This window comes from Taeniopygia guttata, chromosome 2 (assembly GCF_048771995.1).
Source record: "Taeniopygia guttata chromosome 2, bTaeGut7.mat, whole genome shotgun sequence".
Classification (NCBI taxonomy): Eukaryota; Metazoa; Chordata; class Aves; order Passeriformes; family Estrildidae; genus Taeniopygia; species Taeniopygia guttata.
In genome coordinates, this window is record NC_133026.1 from 67108437 (window position 1) to 67126468 (window position 18032).

General features: G+C 45.0%; 2 protein-coding genes across 35 annotated transcripts in view; one reads left to right on the forward strand and one right to left on the reverse strand.

The window, feature by feature from the left end:
- Positions 1–18032, forward strand: part of ATXN1 (ataxin 1) — a 399379-nt gene that overhangs the window by 356525 nt on the left and 24822 nt on the right. For 33 of the 34 annotated variants that reach the window (XM_072924142.1, XM_072924143.1, XM_072924144.1 and 30 more), the window contains one exon: positions 3370–11907. The exons of the other annotated variant lie outside the window; for it this stretch is intronic. In XM_072924142.1, the coding sequence (XP_072780243.1) occupies positions 3370–3900 (531 nt within the window). In that variant the 3' untranslated portion in view covers positions 3901–11907. Of the gene's footprint in view, positions 1–3369; positions 11908–18032 lie in introns of those variants that run through there. 34 annotated transcript variants of the gene reach the window in all.
- GMPR (guanosine monophosphate reductase) overlaps positions 12093–18032 on the reverse strand; it is a 41754-nt gene continuing 35814 nt past the window's right edge. The window contains exon 9 of the mRNA XM_002188057.7: positions 12093–16977. Within this exon, the coding sequence (XP_002188093.2) occupies positions 16797–16977 (181 nt within the window). The 3' untranslated portion in view covers positions 12093–16796. The remainder of the gene's footprint in view (positions 16978–18032) is intronic.

An 18032-nucleotide genomic window follows, 5' to 3' on the forward strand; every position in this document is an offset into this window, starting at 1 on the left:
GGAAAATGTATATTTACATTTATTAAAATACTGTTCACATGAACCACTTTCATTAGGAAGCTTTTGCTTTCGTGCTTGTTATTTTGGTTGCGGCAGTGAGGCCCAAGACCAAAGTTTCCTGGGCATTAGATCTTCCAGCCCCTAGTATCTGTATTCCAGCTCCAGCTGGGATTTCTTAAGCTGTGTAAAGCCTGTCTTGCCTATTGAGTGTGGCTGAGAAATGAAAATTACAAAGGGTTATAGAAAGTTTCAGTTTTCAGTGGCTGCACTGAAGAATTTTGGCTGCTTTCACTAGTCAGTGTTAACAAATAGAAATATAAATGTAGCTTGCAATAGAGCCTCAGTATGCTTTGAGAGGAACCAACATGTTTCTTTCTTACTAGTAGGTAGGAAAGTTCCAAATTTCCTTCTCTCCTGTAATAATTGTGGCAAAATACTAGGGTGTCGGGGGGAAGCTTTTAAAATAAGGGGGTTTGTGTTTTAATGCAGTGATCAGAAAAAATTTTGTGGGGGTGTTTTTACTGAACTTTCACACTTCAAAGGTCTTTAACTTGTTTTTAGAGGATGGTTGCCTCAAATCCTTCCTTAGCTGAATCCAGAAGCAGACAGATAAAACAGGGCTTGATAATCCATGAGGGAACTAATTTCAAATCAAAAGTGGTACATGCACAGTGTGACCAGATTGTGAGGATTCTAGCATTCCATCATCTTTGGTGTTGTTCATGATCACCACCACCAATTCTGGCAACTGTTTCAGTGATCAACCCTTCAGGCAAGTGTCTGGGATACTACATTAAAAAAAAAAAAAAAGCATAATGTGTGGTGGAAGTGTGTTGACATCAAGAGGAACTTGTGTTTGTGTTAGTGAGGATGATGCACACAACCAAGTATGATTCCCACAGATACAAATATCTTTTGACAAGGATGGAAGAGTAGAAAAGGAAAGGGGAAAAGAACGCAACAGGCAAGCAGGAAGAAAGAAAGAGGTGAGAAAAAGCAATATAAGGGAGAAAGCTGTGTCCATCAGATGATCCATGCCTGGAGACAGCCTACAGTTCTCGTGCAGAAAGCAGTTTCCATGTAAGTCCATGGGTGATGCTAGATACTCAGCACTTCTGATTAGACTCCAGTTAAACTGAGATGCGTATGTATGGAATAGGATCTCAAGCTCTGGCCAAATATTTCTGCAAACCCTGGTGCTGGAGTGTTTCTATCCAGTGACATAAAGGGATGGGGCTTTCATGGTTACCTCACCCCACTTTCTCCCTAGTTTGAGCTTAAACCAGGGCTTGAGTCAGGTCCCTTTCCACTGTTGCAGTGTGTGTAGTTTGACTGTTGGCACATAGTTCTGGTTGAAAAAGGTTTAAGATGACAAAAATTGATGTAGTATTTTACACCTCTAAACTAATCCTTTTGAAATTCCTTGTACAGTAGCTTACTATGTTGGGCAGGTGGAGTGGCAGGATAATGGATGCAGTGTTATCTGCTGGCCTAGTTGCAGAAGTGCATAGCATATATTTATAGACTCAATTAGGTTTTTTTCAACAGAAGGGTTGAATTTTTTTCAACAGGATTTGGCTGCTAGTGCATGGCATACACGTAGTCAGAGGCACCATCGACATCCAGTGGGAATCACTGGTTTCCTGGTTCTGTAGCATCTATCTCTGACCTGTCAGACATTCCTGAGCAAGTCTTCTTGCCCAGAAGGGCTGTAAAGCTGGGGGGTTGTGAGAGGCACTACCAGGAGCCCTGCTTGCTGTGAGGGTGGCAGTGCTAGCAGAGAAGGGGCAGGGCTGCTGGGGGCAGTGCTTCCATGGAGTCCAGCCTCTTCTGTGAGACCATGCAACTTCATCCCAAGGTTTACACTTAACATTGTGAACAGATGTGTTGGAACACTGGAGTGCAGTGTGCATCTCAAGCTGCTTCTGTGTCAAAATGCATTTTTAATGGTGCAAAGCCATGCTGGGTGTGACTGTGTTACTCATTCCCAGAGGTGAGAGGTAGTTTCACAAGCCTGCTGTGATGTTCTTAAGTGGTCCTGGAGAGGGAAAACTCTGCAGGCAGCTCTTATGGTCTATGCCTGCTGCATGGCTCAGAAATGAGGTGAGCATGTGTATTCAGCTGATCTCCTACCCTTTTGCCCCTACCAAATAGGGGTTACACCATGAGAGTGGGATCCTGCCCCCATGCCTGAGAAGAGCTCCAGAGGACATGAAGACCATGGGAGCAGAGCAGTGGGTTTCTGTCTTCAGCACAAACCAGCCTCTTACAGTTGCAGACCTCACTGGTGTGACAGGCAGCAGTTAAAAACGCGTGCCAAGTTTTAAAGAAGTATTAGTCAGAATTTCCTCCTCTCTTTGTTAGTGTGCTGAGGGAGGGGGGCAGCCCCATGAGCTGAGAATCACATGAGTCCACATCAAGTGTTTGAGCCTGCAGAGAGTGCTGGACTGCTACCACGTGCAAAGATAAGTAGCCGTTTTTATCAGGTGTTTTTTATCATGTTGGGACCTCAAGGCCCAGCATTTGCAAGGTCAAGGAGCAGGGGGAACCTGCTGCTGGTCTGTTCTGGCCACGGCAGCTCCCCACAAATAGTTAGGTAGGATTCCTAACCAGATGTTTCTTTAAAGTGGAGTGAAGCAGAGGGAAAGGGAACATGGTGCAGAAGAGGAGACAGTGCAGGAACCGCAGGAGGAGTAGGAAGGACAACCACCTCCCTGAGGAAGTCCAGGAGGTAAACTCTGTAGCAGAGTGGAAGACCACGTGTGAGAAGGGAAGAAACTAGACTGGTAACAGATTGCTGGGGAAAGGCAGGCTCTCACTTGCTGCTCTTAATGGCTACAACTCTGTATGTGCTCATGGCCTTCCCCTGGCAGTCAGAGTACCTTCATCCTTTCACGCTGCTTAGTGAGTGCTTGTTCGGACAGAGGTCAGGATGACATTCCTGTGACCATTTAGGAAATCATATGTCAGAACCGAGAGCTTTTCTTGAGCCACCGTCTGGTTGGAAAGGGTCTTTAGATTTGAATTACAGGTTCTAGGTACCACAAGGGGATGGTAGGAAACAGTTGGCCAGACACTGAAGTTGTTTTAACTCTTACACCTGTCTGAATGGCTGGATAAAGGTAAAGCTTGATTTCTGCTGAAGTTTGTGCTATGAAATACTGAGCTCAGAGAAAGTATTAAGAGCTGGTGTGAAGTCTGGTGACCAATATTCTGATTTTTCAGAAACTGAACATCGCCTTTGCAGTTCCAGCTCTATCCCTCTCCCCTGTGGCAAGCACTGCACATATGTGAGGGCTCATGGAGTGATCTCATGCTCTCCCCTCTCTCTCCCTCTGTCTCCCTATGTTGTCCTGTCTCTTTCTGCAGGTCAGCGTGGAAGTCTTGGTAGAATATCCTTTTTTTGTATTTGGACAAGGCTGGTCATCCTGCTGCCCTGAAAGAACCAACCAGCTCTTTGATTTGCCATGCTCCAAACTCTCAGTGGGGGACGTCTGCATATCACTCACACTCAAGAACCTGAAGAACGGCTCTATTAAAAAGGGCCAGCCCATGGACTCAGCTAGTATCTTGCTGAAGCATTCAAAGAATGACAGTCTAGCTGGAAGTAGACACAGGTATGCGGAGCAGGAAAATGGGATTAATCAGGGAAGCGCACAGATGTTAGCTGAGAACGGTGAACTGAAGTTTCCGGACAAAATAGGATTGCCTGCAGCACCTTTGCTCACCAAAACAGAACCCAGCAAGCCCCCAGCAACAAGGAAGAGGAGGTGGTCAGCCCCCGAAACACGAAAACTAGAGAAATCAGAAGAGGAGCCACCTTTGACTCTTCCCAAGCCTTCTTTTATTCCTCAGGAGGTTAAGATTTGCATTGAAGGTCGATCCAACGTAGGAAAGTAAAAGCTGTTTGGGGAAAGGAAATTAGGCTATCCCTTGTCATTTTTATCCAGATTACTGTACTGTAGACTAAATAACCCAGTATTTACATGTTATCATCTTATTTTAGGTTTATGTTATAACCTTGTTGTTATAGTTGCAGCTGGTATTATGCAGGAGACTGGTGCATATGTTTTTCCACAAGTGTTTGTCAGTGACTAGGTTTATCGAGAGTTACAGAAGGGGCAGTATCTGCTTCACACACCCTTAGTGGAAATGAATGTGTTGTCATGGCTCCTGTTTTCTAACACCTCGTGTAGGACAGGGTCCAGCTGTGATTTTGTTTCCTTTTTGTCACTGGTTTTTTTTTTTTTTGGTGTTTGTTTTGTTGTTCTGGTTCCTGTTCTAGTTTTCTTGGGGGGAGGTGAGGAGAAGGGAACTGTAGCAGAGGTGTGTGTCAAACGTGGGGGGTGTGTGTGTGTGTGTGTGTGTGTGTATGTGGATGCGTGCCAGGCCCCAGGGCGGGACGGCCACGCTCTGGCAGGTTGGTAAATGAGGTTTCCTCACCCCAGGTGGATGCTGAGGACCCATTCCTTGGGTGTGTTACTGAAAAGGATCAGACAGTCTCTGATGTTTTCAACAACAAGCCAACTCTTACTCAAGGCTCTGCTATATATATATATATATATGTATGTATGTGTGTATATATATATATATATATATATATATATATATATATATATATATGATTTGTGTGTGTGTATATGTATATATATTTTTTTCCCCCATGGGGTCTGACTGCACTGATTTTTATTCCTAAAGCAAACTGCCACACCACATTTCCTTTCTGCTTGCTAGTGCAGTTCCATTGCCCGGAGTCAGCGACGGCGAGGCTGTACGGACCCTCGTGCTGGTCGCCCTGCAGGGTTTCCCTTGAGGGCGGGGGGGTGGGTGTGTGCGTGTGGCGTGGGTGTGTGTGGGTGTGCGAGGAAGCCTCTGGTTCTGCAGATGTGCCTGGCTCAGGCTCACTCCTGTTTCTGTGCAGTGTTAGACAAATCAACCGGGTTATGCCATTGACATTTGCTTCCACAAGGTAGACGCAGACTGCCCCTTTGAGATCACAGGCATCCATTGTTTGCAGTTAGGTTGCAAATCTTTGTCTTTAACTCTAGTACTGGTTTTAGTTCATGGTTATGGACAACTGGTGCCACTTTTTTCAAATTGCGGTGTGTGACACAGGAATCCGCTGTTGAAGATGAACCTAGAATGTCTTTAAGCACTTAAAATGCTGTTCACACTTTATTGCTGAGCATCCTGGTCTAACACTCAGTACGTACTGTATATCACTTTAACCTGCTTGGAAAGCAACAACAACAAACAAACAAATCTCTTCAACACTGTAACTACATGCAACTATGTAAAGTTTTCTCACAGGCAAGATGCTGAAAGTTTTAATGTGGTTTCAAAGGGATGAATGTGAATTATTGAACTAGTATGTGACAGTCATTGTCCACAAAGGACTACTTAATAGGAGGCACTTTTTAAACTTTAATGCTTGAGAAAGAGTTAAAGGCATATGCGAGCTGACATAATAAAAAAAAAAAATAAGAGAAAGGAGAAAGGAAAGAGGAAAAATCATTGTCCAGTGTTTTTGAAAAAGATGGACTTTAAAGAATCTTGCAATTTGCACATCTTGAGTTTATCATTTGTGTGGTATTCCTGCAGTTTTTACCTAATAATGTTGTGGGGTGGGGGGGTCTGAAAGAGCATAAACAAATGTAGCAATTACTCACTAACCTGCCTACGCTCTAGGCCATTTCATAGGGTTACGTTCCTTTCAGAGTTCATTTTCGGTCTTTCTACCTTATCGGCCACACAGAACCAGGTCCTACCGGGACACCTCTGAGAATTTTTCTTCAGACTTGCTGAGAGAGTTTTCCAGAAAAAAAACATTTCTATAAGTAAGCAAGGTGTTTGTTTGTTTTGAAAACAAACCTATTGTTATTTTATTTTTATTATTATTATTATTTGTTATTTTAATTGCATTGTTTTCCATTGGAAAGGCGACATTTCAGGAGTTTGGTACAAACCAAGTAGAAGTGGGGGATTCATGCGTTCAGTCTTTTCTTTCCCCAGGTAGGGCTGGATCCTCAGAGGTGCTGTGCACCCAACCTCCTGCACAAGCCTCGGGGAGGTGCCAGTGGGATTTCAGTGGGATTGCACTCGGGCCCTCTGTGAGCATGCGTTCGTGTCGTCATTTTTGGTTGGCGAGTTCACATCCTTCAGGTAGTTTTGAAGAAGCTGTACTCATAGGGAGAACAGGAAATCAAAGTCTGTCATTAGAAACACAGTAACCTAAAGTGAACAAATTTATTTAAAGTCTTGTTTTCCCTCTCCCCTGAAATACAGTGCTTTTCTTTGAGAGAAGAAATGTTAACCCCAAACCCCATCTTTGACTTTTGTTACTTGTTACTTGAAATTTAGCTCACACCAGACCTAAATGTTTTTATACCATATTCTGGGGTGCACCAAAAAGTTGAAATATGTTTAAAATAGCTTGAAACTTTTTTTGAATTTCCTTGAATTTTATTAACCTCTCGGCAGGCTACCAAATAGCTGAGTGGGTTTCTTCTCACAATCACACAGCTTAGTTAGTGCTTATTTGTTAATATTTCTGCTCAGAGAAGTTGCTTAATCTTCCATATACTCTGCTCAGGGCACTTGCAATTTATTGTTTCATTTTGTTTCCTGTTTTTGGGTTTTTTTTTTAAGCTTTGATGGTAAAGGAATAGAAAGAATTACAGATTTTAGTTCACAGTCTTACCACTATTTCTGTACTTCACGTGTACTTAGAAAAAAGGAAATCTCAAGTAAAACCATACGCATACACATTTGTGGTCAATAAGGAAGCAGGGGCTATTAAACTGACTGGATCTATTCAACTAACACTAAAAAAAAAAAAAATAATAATAAAATACATTTGGAGCAATAGGAATGTATTAGTTCTGTGCTTGTATTTCAGACTGAGGAATTCTGAAATAACTGGTTCTTTCCAAACAATTGTCCCCTTCCGTGCTTTAGCTTTTGTAGGATGTGCAATACTTTACGTGCCAACTTAGACTCACCTGTGCGGTGTTAGCTAGATCTCATATCCACTTCTGATTTCCCCTGGTTATGTCTCTTGAATTCTTTCTTTCTGCCTTTCTCTCTGCCCCGCCCCCCCACCCCAATTAATAACTCCCTCCCTGTCCTCCCCCCTCCAAAAACTCACACCATATTAAGGGTAGAAGAATCCCTTGTCCTGGGAAACATGAACCCTTTTTGTATTTGTTCTTTAAAGAGATCCAGGAAGAAAAAAAGAAAGGCAAAAAAAGAGATGTATTCATGTCTACATGGCATCCAGGCAGAGAGTGACACTCAACCATATGGTTGAGTGCCACTTTCCACCTGGACACACGCACACAGGGGCTGGCTCCCACTGGGGCCAAGTCCTTTGCAAGGCAGGGCTTTGCCTTTCCCTCTGGCACTGAGCATCCCTTGCAGTGCAGCCCCAGGCCCAGGAGTGCCATTGATCCCCAGGGCAGGTGCAAAACACCGCGGGGATGCTGAGGTGAAGCCGAAGGAGGAGGCTCTGCCTCTGCTCTGCATGGCGGCCGCTTTGCAATAGTAACTAACAGCAGTTTTCTTTTTGTCTCTTTGTTTCTTTCCTTTTGTAGCAGGCCTCTTTAGTTTACAACAAAATGAATACAATCACCAAGAAATTAGTCAGGGCAAAGAAAAATAAAACAAGAACCTCTTTATAGGGATTTCTAAAAAAAAAAACCTATTTGTCTGTCTGTTGATCTATCTATCTATCTATCTATCTATCTATCTATCTATCTATCTATCTATCTATCTAAAGTGACTGTTCCTTATAGCATCTAACTTAGGCATTGTTTCAGTTTGTCTGGGCCACATTGTGGGGAATTTGAGTTTGATGTCACTTACCTCGAGTCGTTTGGTCGAGACCCGAATCGGAGTCGCTGTTGACCTATTTTACCATTTTGTACCTTGCCCTTAGGCTTGCTTTCCCTCAAAGATGCAGACCTCGGGAGGAGGGGAGGGACACACGTTCCCTTTTTCATTCCTTTAATTCCTTTGTCCCACTGTCGCTTTGTTCCTGTCGTTCCTGTCATTTTCTCGGCATGGGGAAGTGACATCACTACTCTTGTTTCCCTTAAATCAAGGAACATTTAGAAACCTTTCACACCTTTTACTCAGGGATGGGGCTGGTGTATGTGTGGTACACTGATGTGACCAGAAGCAGCACTTTTACTGCTCCGGAGTAGGGATGTACAATGTTACAGACAAGTTTGGATTTCCTGCATCTCATGGTTTTAAACTTTGTAGATCTCATTTAGATTGCAATACAAAAGCAGCAGGCTCAGCATGAACTGTAGCTGTTGGTTTCATGAAAATACACTCTCTGCAGAGATTTATATTACTTTAAAGTGTGTTGCCAGTAGTACAAAGGAAATGGTGGATTTCTGTTAATTCTTGCAACTGCCTAAAGAAAAAAAAAAAAAAAGCCTGTGTCGAGGAGACTGAATTCTCAATCTTTGTAAACACTAATAGTGTTGTTTCAGGGTGGCTCTTGGTGCAATGTTCTGCGTGTCATGGGACCCAGTTCTGCAAACATTTATACGTGTGCCCATGGGAGGTCTGGGCTGGCCAGCAAAGGCTGCTCAGGGCTTGCTGTAAAGCTCATGTATAAATCTTTGTGAAATTGAAGTGTGGTTCAATTAGGGCCAGATCTTGACCCTAATTGGGCAGCTGGAAAAATGTCGGGGTTGACCAGGGCAGAAGCCTTGGGCAGGTGGAGGGGATTTGGCCCATTGAAGCACTTCTGCTGTCCCAGAAACTTGACAAATGGCAGAATGGGATATGCACTCATACAGTTTCCATTTCTTCCCTCCCCATCATCACAGGTAGCAGCAGAGTCCACTGTGGGCTCTGGCCAGTGCTGATGTGAAAAGCAAGGGAACGTACCACCAGAGTAGAGGCAGTAATTTCCTTTTCTCTGGTTTTTCCAACCCTCCCACTCTCCCAAATCTTGTAATACATAGCAAAATGAGAATTTGTTGATGCAGATATGCATATGTGCACACACACCCCTAGGCAGAAGTGTCTGTTTGCACACCAAGAAGTTACGTGTGCATTTTTTTACGTGTATGCCTACATGTCCACTTGATTCCCTGTCCTGAGGACAGCCTTGCTTTGTGCCCATAGGGAAATTCCAAACGCGTTGCACACCTCTACTCCAGAGTTCAATTTCTTTTACATAGACGACCTCGCTTCAGATGTGTTACCTTTACTGATAGGATCTTTTCTTGTAGCACTATACCTTGTGGGAATATTTTTTGATGTAAACCTAATTTGAGAAGCTTATTAAAAATAGAAACTTTTTTTGAAGCACTCACATTGAGGAGTACAGGTAATGTTTTAAAAAATTGCACAAAAGAAAAATGAATGTTGGAATGATTCATTCAGTGTTTGAAAAAGAGATGGCTCTGTTTGAACAGTGAGTTTCATAACTTGTTTGTAAAAAAAAAAAAGTTTTTAAATACAAAAGCAGAGAAAGGTTGAAAGTTACATGTTTTTTGTATATAGAAAATGTCATGTCTAGATGATCTGATTTGTATTGGCTCTGGCCAGGAAGAATTATTACTTAAAAGGCTCTTAAAGAACAACTGTGCTTAATTTTCTGTTCATATTACATGGGTTCCATTTCTAGGGAATGGATTCACACTTTTTATTCCTGTGCTGAAAATATACCTTGGAGCAGCAATTCCTGAGTGCAGCTACCGGGCACTTCTAAGTGTGGCTACTGTGCAAAATGAGAGTCTCACTCTCCAGTTGTATTTTGGCTTTAAGTCTCTTCCGCCTGCGCTGAGGGAGCCCCTGGCAGCCCAGAGGTCAAGGCTGGTTTTGAGGGAGGCTTTGGCTGTGCCCTGGCAGGCAAGGCTTGGCTGCCCCGACTGTGGGGACCCTGCTGCTGCTGGCAGCCCTCAGGCTGAGCACAGCCTGCGTAGTTTCCACCTGAGGCCTTTTGGTCCCATTTTTTTCTCTCTCTGGGGATGCTGTTCCACATTTTTTCAGCACTTCCTTGTCCAGATGAAATCCAAAGAGTACAACCCTGAGCTAGAAGTGCTTGTAACAAGGTATCCTTGCCCAGCACTAGCAGCAGAATGGTATCCAAGGCGGCTCAGCCTTCCAGCCCCTGTCCCAGCTCTCCCATCGCTGCTGCCAGAGCGCCAGGAACAGTCACACGGTTCCAGTGATGGTCTTGAGCAATGGCAAGACTGATGTTTTTCAAAAGCCAAAAGGAGAGGATCCTGAAGCAGTTTTTGAAGAGAGGATCCTTTTCCTGTCCAAAGATTGAGCTGGGCAGCTGGCAGCTGGAGGCAGGGTGGAGAGGGCAAAGTTTCAGGCTGCTCCCATCCCCCTCCCCGGAGGTGACCCAAGCTTCGGCTCCCACAGGCACAGGGGGTGGGAATGCTTGCCCTGTGCAAGTGACCCCCGGGCGCTCAGAAACCAGCCCCAGTTGTGTTACGGTGAAGTGCATTCAGCCAACAGGTAGTATTTATACAATAACAGTCTCTAAGGTTTCCGTAGGTTTTTTCTTGTTGTTAGCTGAAAGGACGCAAGTCTTCCACTGAGGATTTTATGGAGGCTTCATCCAAGGTTATTTCTTTTTTGTTAGTTTCTATTTTGAGCAGTTAAAGCTCCTGAGCCCTTTCCCTTGACCACGCAGTAGGTGTGCATTGGAAGTGCTGTTTGCAGCGAGTGGAGTCACTTGTTGAAGCTGTCCTTGCCGTACCACAGGATTGGTGAGGGCAGAAGCTTCAGAGCCCAGATCCTCAGCCAGGGTGGAGCCAGGGTGGGGCCACTGGCTCTGCCGGCGGTGCGGGTCTGCCCCTTCACACTGCTGGCAAGGGGATTCCACCCTGGCATTTGCTTTAAAAGTCCAGGACCCAGGTACTCTCCCGTTGAACAAGCTCTGCAGATCTTGTTCCAGTCCACCGGGTTTGGATCTGGGCAGCTGAGGGCAAAAATGGGCCAGGGGTGGCTGCAGGTGGCTCGGATAGGCAGGTGCTTCGTGGTTACTAATCTGGTAAGGCATAGATGCAACTCTTCACGACAGTCAGCTAATGTTGAAACTCACTAATGTATGTATTTGCTCTTTTTTTTTTTTTTTTAATAATGTATTAACTTGTTGAACACTGTTCTTTTCGCAGTGTTACAAAAGTGGGGGTGGGGGAATTTCCCAACCATTTTCAGTTTGGGTGAGCTACTGAAATCCATTTTGTACTAGCTATGTCACCACTCCCAGCAGCAGCTGGCAGCGGCGCTTGGCCAAGCCCGGGTCAGGTCCAGCCATTCAACATCAGTAGTTTTTAAAGTAATTTTTTTTTAAATTGTCTAGTATTACTAATGAGGGTTGTTGCAAATCACACTTCCAGTGTCGTTCCTAGTGTAGGCCCAGTAAAAGGGATATCACAGCTTTGTGTTGGGGAGAAATTGAGCTGACATGGCCAGTACAAAGGAGAAAATAGGGAGGGAATAACGTTTTGCACCTTATTGAAAAGAGGAGAAGATTTTAAGTGCATACAGACATAGTTAAGAGCTTTTATTGTGACAGGAGAACTTTTTTCCATATGCGTGCATACTCTCTGTAATTCCAGTGTAAAATATTGTACTTGCACTAGCTTTTTTAAAACAAATATTAAAAAATGGAAGAATTCATATTCTATTTTCTAATGGTGGTGTGTCTATTTGTAGGATACACTCGCGTCTGTTTATTGAATTTTATGGTCCCTTTCTTTGATGGTGCTTGCAGGTTTTCTAGGTAGAAATTATTTCATTATTATAATAAAACAATGTTTGATTCAAAATTTGAACAAAATTGTTTTAAAGAAATTGTCTGTATACCAGTACAAGTTTATTGTTTCAGTATACTCGTACTAATAAAATAACAGTGCCAATTGCAAATGTTGTGTTTTGTCTTTTATGACTGAAGGGCAGAGAGCTTTCCTAGGGATATAATTTGCCCAATTTAACTCCCTGACCCACCCTTCCCCAGCCCTGCCCTGGCAATGCATTTGTCTTTTCTTTGCAACGATGCCCAAAGGCGCCTCTACCCTCCCACCCATGGCCATAAAATGCTCTGCAGCCCATCAGGGTGAAGCTCTTTATTGCATAACAAAATCTTGGGAACAGTTGGGATGATTGGGCCACGCATATGGGGATGCCACTGCAGAGGGAAGGGGGGCAGCGCTCTCATCACCATCTCAGCAGGGCTGAGCAGGGCAGCAAAACACTGAAAGCCCATCAGCTTTTTGGCCAATGACAGAAGCGCTTCACAGTTATCACAGGCAACACCAGGGAGTTGTGGACTCCAAACTGCTGATTTATGTATGAAAACTTTAGCCAGGCAACACTGGGTCAAATAAATGTTGGGGAGGGCTCGCTTAAGCATCTGGGTGACCACAAATGAAGTTAAGGCTGCAGCGGGTGGTCTGTCCTGAGTGCAGAGCTGTGCCAGCATCTGCTCGAGACATGCTTCAACCCTGCTGCCCCTGGCAGCTCCCAGCCCGTAGGGAAGGGCTGGCCCTCTCCCACCTGCTGGCCTTGGCTGCTGTGGAGGAAAAACTCCTGTTCTTGGGCCTTGGCTTTTTTTTTTCTCCCCTCTCTTCTATGCAAGGCCAAATCTGGCACTGGTTGCAAAAGCCTTCCTGGCTCCAAAAGAGAAGTTTTGGTGTAAAACTGGTATTACCAAATAAACAGCAACATCCCCTGGTGTGGGATGTGAGATGGTGATGGGCAGACACTGTACATGCAGTGGCAGAAAGCTGCAGCAACAAGTCTGTCACAAGAGTAGACTTCAACAGGTAGAAAGCAGGGAGTGCTTGGTTTAGAAAAGCTTCAAACTCTCACTGTGTCCTTGACTGAAAGCACCTGTCCCAACAGTGCTTTGGGGCTTGGCCAACAGCTGCCACGTTTCTCCTTAGGCCCATCCTTTCTACCCCTGCTATTGACTAGCTGAAAGAAGAGACAGGCACATTTTATATGGGAAAAGCTCACCCAAAGGCAAACAGAGGCTTCTTCTGGTCCTGCTTACAACTCTCTGTATTTACAGCATCCTCATCCTACATTCAACCCCACCATGCCCTAAGGGAGAAGAAAGCTGCACCAAGGCACAGCTGAAGCCCCTGCCCCATGGCCAATGGGGACTGGCTGTTCCAATGAGCAGATGGGAATATGTTTCTCCCAGAGAATGGAGACCTTTGTGGCTTGTTTTGCACCTGTCAGGATGCTGGCTCAAGGCCCATCCCTTTAGCAACTGCTCACACCTACAATGAACCGTCCATGTGCACAATGCACTTCTCACAGCCACCACAGAGTCACTGGGGAGTGAGCAAGGCCAGCATGGTTTTGCTCCTGTGCTGAGCCCTTTCCTCCCAAGGAGAGTTCTGGTAAGCAGGCTCTGTGGGCAGGAGCCCACCCTGCAAAATGTGCTGCAGCAAGGCAACCCCAGAGCAGCACTGGGAGCACCAGGGGTGTTAGAGGTGTCCTGACCTCTAACAGTAAGCCACAGGCAGACATGCTCAGCAGGGATTGTTTAATGATGTAATGTTGCTCCCCATTTGTAGGTCTTTGGTATGTTAAGCTGCACCCCTGTGGAGCCAGTGGGAGCCTCAGCACTGCTCTTGGGAGCTCAACAATTGCCTGGCTGGGGGAAGAAGGCATGGCCCTGGCCTAGAGTACAGGCTGTCACAATCACAGCATTCCTCTGGACAGGATGGGGTTGGGGTGTAGGGTTAAAGAAGACCTGGTTACGCAGAATCACTCAACATTAAGCATTATTAAGCACTTACAAATTTCATTTCCCACAAAAGGACACCAAGTAACAAAGAACCCAGTTAGATGTGCAGGTGAGGTAGATCCACAAATGGCACATGGCATTTGTCAGTGGTTGTGGTCTTGACTTGGACCATCCTGCCAGACAAAGTGTGTTCCTCAGTTCCCTGTGGGAGTGGCAGCAGGCTTGAGCAGGGTATGGGACCTGGAGCTAAGTGAAGATCAGGACAATGACTGGAGCACAGGAAGAGGTGTTAAAGGGGGACTCAAGCGCTTTTATTTTTTTTTGTATTTTCTAGCCTGTCTCAGAGCTGCACATGTACATTGTCAATGATGAGCACTGACATTGCTAAGGGTTATTCCTGAACAAAATTCACATATAACTGGGCGAGATGCAGACATGCCACCAGTTCAGCCTTTCTGCATCTCATTTCTCTCTCCTGCTCACTTTTGGAGAGGAGAAAACAAAAGAGAACATGCTGCTTATCAAAAAAATGGTAAGACCCGCTATTCAGAAAACCAAATACATAACATCAAAACTTTATCAGTCACCATTCACGGCATCAATGTCATTCACAGCCTGAAGAATTCTGGGGACAGCCTAAGAATAGCCTGTCCCTCTCGTGTTAGTCACTGATCAGAGGTATGTGCAGGAGGGGAAGGAAAGGAGGTGGAAGAGTTTGCCACACTTGTAGAGAGGCAGCCTCCCATTGCCCCCAGCACCTGCCCTTTGGAAAAAAAAACTGTTTTGAGGCCATCATGAAGCTGCTTGGTTTGGTGTGTGCATGATCTTTTAAAAAAATGTTTACAAATATATATATATTTATTCTTATATGCATATGTATTTCTTAAATTCCACTTAGAAATGTAGCTAAAAAAAGTAGAAAAGCGCTAGTGAGAGTGGGCATGAGACCAGCAGAGTGCTGCACTTCCCACATGTAAAGGCACCAGTGTGGAGACACGCCTGTGGTCAGGCCTGGGCCGTGGTGGTCCAACCCCACTCCTGACAGAGATATCCATTTGCTTCCCCTTTACATCACATAAATAGAGGAACAGCATTGTCCCACAGCTGTACTGATGCAGAGATGTCACACTGCCCTACTCTGTGCCTAATGCAGCTGAGAGCAGTAGGTGGGTGGCCCGTGGCACCTTTCTATGGTAAAGAAGCCTGATATTCTCTTAACATGATGCTTCCAGGCTGGAGGGAACAGAGATCAGGGCCTGGATTCACAGGGCCTGCTTCTCTTCTGCATTCCTTTATGATATGTGGGCAAGACAAATGGTCCTTGCAGCCAGCACAAGCACAACCTGTGCTCACATCAAGGTCCTCATCCTCTTCCAAAGCAGAGGAAGAGGTCATCCCACAATTAAGAAGTACATCCTACATGTTAAATGGAAGACATTTAAAATACCAGGCAATTTAGAAGATACTCTTTTTCTAATGTGCACAACACACTTAAGAATCACCAGGGATCAGCTTGTGGCCTGAATTTTCTTCTCAGCATGGCCAATTGTACCAGTCCTTGTGACTGGGCTTCTTGAGCAGTCCAGCATATGAGTTTAATTCTAGAGTTTCTCTTTGCTATTCCTTTTCCTACAGATCACTTTTTTGCTTTTCAAAGGAAGCTTGGCCTCTTTCCACAGATGTCTACAGGAGGGGAAAGTAAGAGTCTGAAATACTGAAGTAACATTAGCCGCATTATGATCTCAGCAGCAGTTTAAAGTAAGTGGCCAAGCATTATTAATTCATTGGTGCTCACTTTTACATCATTTACCATATCAAGCTACTGTGGTATTCATGTGGATGCAAAATGTATTTCCAAAGAAATTTTCATTGTGATTTATCAATTAATTATCAGGCCATTACACTTTATTGAGGTGTTACCCAGTCTCAAACCGTTAGAGCAAGTGCTTTAACTCTATCTCAGCCTGACAGTGTCTTGCAATCAACCAGGCTGTTCTGCCAAAAGCTCTCTCTTGCTTTACATGATGTCAAGGACTGCAAAGGAGTGGTACCACATAACCAGAAGGCAATTTGATCCCTCTGGCCTTCTCCACCTAGCCACAGACAATGCACAGCATTTTTACATCTTTGCTAAATGGGTATGAGCAGGCAAGGGAACAGGGAGGGCTACAAAGAATCATCCCCTCTTGTCAGGGTTACAGTTGCTGAGTTTCAATGTCTTAAAAATCTGTTCCCAGAGAACAGGTAAAAGCAGGAACCCAGGTAACTCAATAACTGCACTTATGATAAAGCAGGCAAGCTCTGAAAAGTGATCACCTGAATGATCTCCTCACATGGGGGTAGGGGGGCTAGCATGGTTTTGCTACATTCAGTGCCCACTTCTCTAAAGGAATAAATCCATTGAAAAGGGAGGTTCAAGTAAGAACCGCAACATCAGCCCTGTGAACTGAAAGTGACAGAGATCTGGCATCTTTAGCATCACATATCACCAGCAGCCAGGCCTCATCTACCATCCACCTCTGACACTTTGCAGGCTGGCAGCTGTGCCATAACATCCATTCTTTAGTCAGAGAAAAGATGAAGATAATTTGACTTTTTTTTATTTCTCCATGCAATTCCTTGCATCTTTTTTTCTCCCAGCCTACAATTTCTGAAAGGTGCACTGCCAGAAAGTGGTGGTAGCTGACAGGTCAGTCTTAGAAAAGGGAATGTGTGAATGTGTGCAGGCGTTAACAGCCATGTCTGTACAAGCCAATTCCTTGTTAACTGAGGTTTCAGCAGCTATTTATCAGAGGGGGGAAAAAAAGAGGTGAAGAAATTATTAAAAAATAAAATAGGCACAACGATAAAATATGAGGCTATTGAATTCTGATGGCACTGTGTTAATGTGCATGACCTTCCCCTTCCAAATCCCAGCCATAGCCAATGGCTATAACACTGCCATTCTGAGAGAGAGAGAGGGAAGTTAGCCACTAACACAACATGGAGGAGAAAGCAAAGAGCAGCCCTTCCTGCTCTGCTCCCCCAGCCCTCTCTCCAGGCCCCCAGGCCTAGGCTAGGAGAAGACCTCGTTGTGCTGCTGGGTGACCCGGATAAACGTCGTCCTCTTGCTCAGTTCCTTGAGTTTGGCAGCTCCCACATAGGTGCAGGTGGAGCGCAGCCCGCCGAGGATGTCCAGGATGGTGTGTTCCACATCCCCTTTGTATGGTACCTCCACAGTCTTGCCCTCCGAAGCCCTGGAGAAGAGATCAGTCACTGCATTCATCTGGATGCAAAACATTGAGTGTTTATGATGGAGCAATGTGGAGCTTAACTCTGCAGGCTGCAGTTTACAAACGTGTCCCCAGCTTTACTGCTTGCTGCTTGGTGCTGCTTGGTGCTCTCAAGCACTGAAACGCCTCAGCTCCACTCACAACAAACACTGAGAAGTCGAAGCAGACAGATCTTGTAGATGCTCCAATATCCCATGACTTTATTTACAGATCTGCCCCTTCCTCCCCTCTACCATCTGGCTACAAGCAAGTGGAACTTACAGCTTTATTGAAAAGTTAATTTGACTGTGAGAGCTGCAAGCTTTAAAGTGTAAGGAATGGCCAGACTCAAACAGAGAAATGCTGGAGCTGTTTGGTTCCACCCAACACAGCTCTACAGAGGCTTCACAGCCCCTGGGCTCTGTCCTGCTGATTAGACACAGATGGAAGTGCTCTGTCTCTCCTACCAGTGTGATTCCCCAGAGCTCACAGGGAGTGGGAAACCTGTTACAGAAACCTCCTGCACAGCTGTCCCTTGAAGCTAGAAGGTGATCTAGCACAATTCAGTGCCAGGCAAAAAAAGCCAGAAAAATGCCAGTGCTGTAAATACTGTCAAGTGCTGGTGCATGCCAGCACTGCACTGCTCCCAAAAAGCACATCAGAAGATGGAAGAATCCAGGCAAATACCTTACACTCCTCCTCCAGCTTTCTCCAGCCCCATGTTCAGCAATCCCTTCTGTAGCAGAGACCCTTAATCAGCAGCTGATCCCACTATACTTTACAGTAAGCTTGTTCTGCCTGGCACACTGGCTCTTCTGGGAATGCAAGCCTCGAAAATGGAGGGTCTAAGACAGATGTGGAGGGAAGAGGAGACGCTTTCCTTCTGCCCTACAAAATGGAGGCAGAAATCATGGCAGCAGTCTGTCACTGTTCTAAACATGGCTTTATTTGCTTCTTCCTTAAAAAAGTTTCCAAGGGATAGTACAAGAAAGGGCATGCCTGTTTGTGGGCTCCATTTGTGAATCATTAACAACAGCAAC